This window comes from Gossypium raimondii, chromosome 12, assembly GCF_025698545.1.
Source record: "Gossypium raimondii isolate GPD5lz chromosome 12, ASM2569854v1, whole genome shotgun sequence".
NCBI classification, from domain to species: Eukaryota; Viridiplantae; Streptophyta; class Magnoliopsida; order Malvales; family Malvaceae; genus Gossypium; species Gossypium raimondii.
The window spans coordinates 51,505,395-51,508,115 of NC_068576.1; the positions used below are offsets into that span (position 1 = coordinate 51,505,395).

The 2,721-nt window shown below is 34.5% G+C and overlaps 1 protein-coding gene across 1 annotated transcript; it reads left to right on the plus strand.

Moving 5' to 3' along the window:
• Nucleotides 1-253: 253 nt before the first annotated feature.
• On the plus strand, nucleotides 254-1,909 carry LOC105764969 (probable disease resistance protein At5g45440). The gene is made up of 2 exons (XM_012583816.2): nucleotides 254-402; nucleotides 513-1,909. Exon 2 carries the CDS (start codon nucleotides 526-528, stop codon nucleotides 1,693-1,695), a length of 1,170 nt encoding a protein of 389 aa, XP_012439270.1. The 5' UTR covers nucleotides 254-402; nucleotides 513-525; the 3' UTR covers nucleotides 1,696-1,909.
• The last annotated feature ends 812 nt before the right edge of the window (nucleotides 1,910-2,721 follow it).

A 2,721-nucleotide genomic window follows, 5' to 3' on the forward strand; every position in this document is an offset into this window, starting at 1 on the left:
TTAATTTGTAGAGATAAGTTATGTATACGTGTTTGAATAATAGAAAATGAAAAAAAACGATGATTTAATTTAGAGTGTATTGATAAATCATTTATATATGTTAATATTATTTTAAGATTTAAAATTTTTATTTAAATATTCTCAAAAAATTATTTGAATAAATAAATAATTAAAGCATTTAGATTCCATTGGTTATGGGTTTATTATTTGTTTTGCTTTCACTTTTCTCTTGTATATATATCCAAAGCTTCATGATCAGTAGTTTCCTATTATGTTCTGCTGCATTCTGAAGTTATTCTTTACTAGCTTCATAAGTTAAAGATTTTATACGTTGATTTTTATGGGAGTACTTGTTGCATTCTTTGTTTTCCAATAAAACATCGTTGAATTTTTGTTTTCCAGGTAAACTTCTGTTTTTCACATAATAAGTGTATGTGTGCTAATGATTTTAACTTGAAATAATTAATCTGAATGTATTCTCCCTTACGATAATCTGATTTCTGGACATGCAGCAAGCAATCCATCATGAGTCAGCAGAGTAGTAACCAAAATGCAAGCACAGACGGCTCCAGGGAAAAGACGCCTTTGTACGACGAGTTTATTCGGGATGAATTTCCTGAAGATGATAAGGGTCGACCTTCAAGATATGATGTATTTTCCAGGGAAAATTGTCGGTTCTTTGATCGTCCTAATAATCCTTCAGGTTCTATGGACTACTCTCCTGCAGATGAGGCCGGAGGGGTATCCGAAGAAGATTCTTTCAACCTCAAAGAAGAAGACATACCACTATTCTTAAACAACATTTACCAGCCGGTGAAACTGGACAAGGTTCGTGGTTTCGATTATGACGAGAAGACATTTAAAATGCTGCTTCTCAATGAAAAGAGCCAACAAGACGAGTTGAAGCTACTGGGGGTTGTTGGGATGGTTGGTGTTGGAAAAACCACACTTTGTCGTTTAATTCTGGAGGAAGAACAAGTGAAGCAGAGCTATTTCCCAAGGCTTCTGATAACCATGTCCGGCTCCATGGAAAAGGTTGTTGAAAATATGCTGGAACATCTGGGAGTTGAACTCGAAGAAATCAAAAGCTCCATCGCCAACGAAAACAAACTTCCAGGTTTGCTCTATGCTCTTCACCTAAAATTGGAAGGTAAGAAGTTTCTGATCGTGCTTGATAATGTAAAGGAGGAAGACGAGTACTATGAAAAGCCAATAACTGATGTAAAGAAGGAAGGCGAGTACTGTGATAAGCTAATATCTTGCCTAAAATCCGGCCATGGATTCCCCAAGGGGTATGGGGGAGCAGTCATTCTGAATGGTAGAAATGAGGACGCAATAAAGAAGATAGTTGGAGAACGAAACTTGCACCGACTCCAGCTCCTTTCCGACCCCAGAGACTGCTGGTATATATACCGGTCCTTAGCTTTGGGTGACAGTGACCATCCAGATGCTCGAACAGATGACATTCCAAGCAAACCAAACGAGGAACTGAAGAAGAAATGTGGAGGTCTTCCTTTAGTAGCCCGAATTATGGGTGAATTGAAGCAACGGCAAGACAAGATCCGAGAAAAGAATCCTGCCTCACGTCAACCATCCAATGGTTCAGGGGTTGATCCAGAAGACACGACTCCACAGGAGAATACGGGATCAAAATCAGGAGCACCTGATCAAACTAGAAGCACCAGGGAGGCATAACCTCGTTTAAATGTCTTTGCTTTTTAACTGGATAGGACAGCCCTTTTTCTCTTCTAAATGGTTTGGTTTTTACTACTAGTGATTACATCAAGTAACCACAAAATCTATGCGTGTTTTTACTTTGCTTGTATTTTCTTTTCTTACTTGCTTTGTGAGCATATGTTTATGTTTGGATTCGTGTTTGAAAGTTTTTTTTTATCTATTTTTTTTATCATATATGGCTTATTTTTAATTTACTAATTAATTTCATAAACATTGTATATTCTAGAGTAATTTACATTTTAAGTCATTTAATTTAGCATCAATTTTCATTTAGATCACAAACCTTTATTTTTAATCAAATTACATCATTAGACTTTTATCATTAACGGATTAAGTTATTTATGATAAGTCCATTAATTAGTTCTTATGGAAAATTGGCTCAAAATATATAGGTGATTCAACATGAATTACTTAATGGAGTTAGTATAAGTGATTTAATTTGTTGATAAAAGTTAAGTGATGTAATTTGATGAAACTTTCATAAAAATTACATTAATTCAAATACCTAAAATAAAAATTATCTTTTTTTAAGAGAAAATTCATTAATCCATTTCATGAATGGAATCATATAATTCGGGTAAAAGAAAAAACAATCCATTTCATGAATGGAATCATACAATTCGGGTAAAAGGAAAAACATGTCTATTATTGGTGGTGAAGGACAAGCTCCATCAACATGACAAGGGCTTCAACTTCAATATCAATAGAACATATTATGGTATGTTGACAATCGACTTTGTCATAATTCAAGCATGTCATTTTTAGAGTGATTGCAAGCAACTATCACGATAAGGAAATTAGCTCCGGATGGTACAAAGCAGTGGGCGAGCAAAATCTGCAAAAGAATTGAGCATCCATTAAACTAGAGAGGACAACGACAAAATCATCCCTCAAATCACTTGCAAAAGCAATACTACATGCAAAAACAAGACTAAAAAACGTGTTACAAGAACAGATAAAAACTTCTAAAAGTAAATATTTATT

Bases quoted from the DNA above. Each gene is read 5' to 3' on its own strand.
- LOC105764969 (XM_012583816.2), top strand. From the start codon at position 526: ATGAGTCAGCAGAGTAGTAACCAAAATGCAAGCACAGACGGCTCCAGG.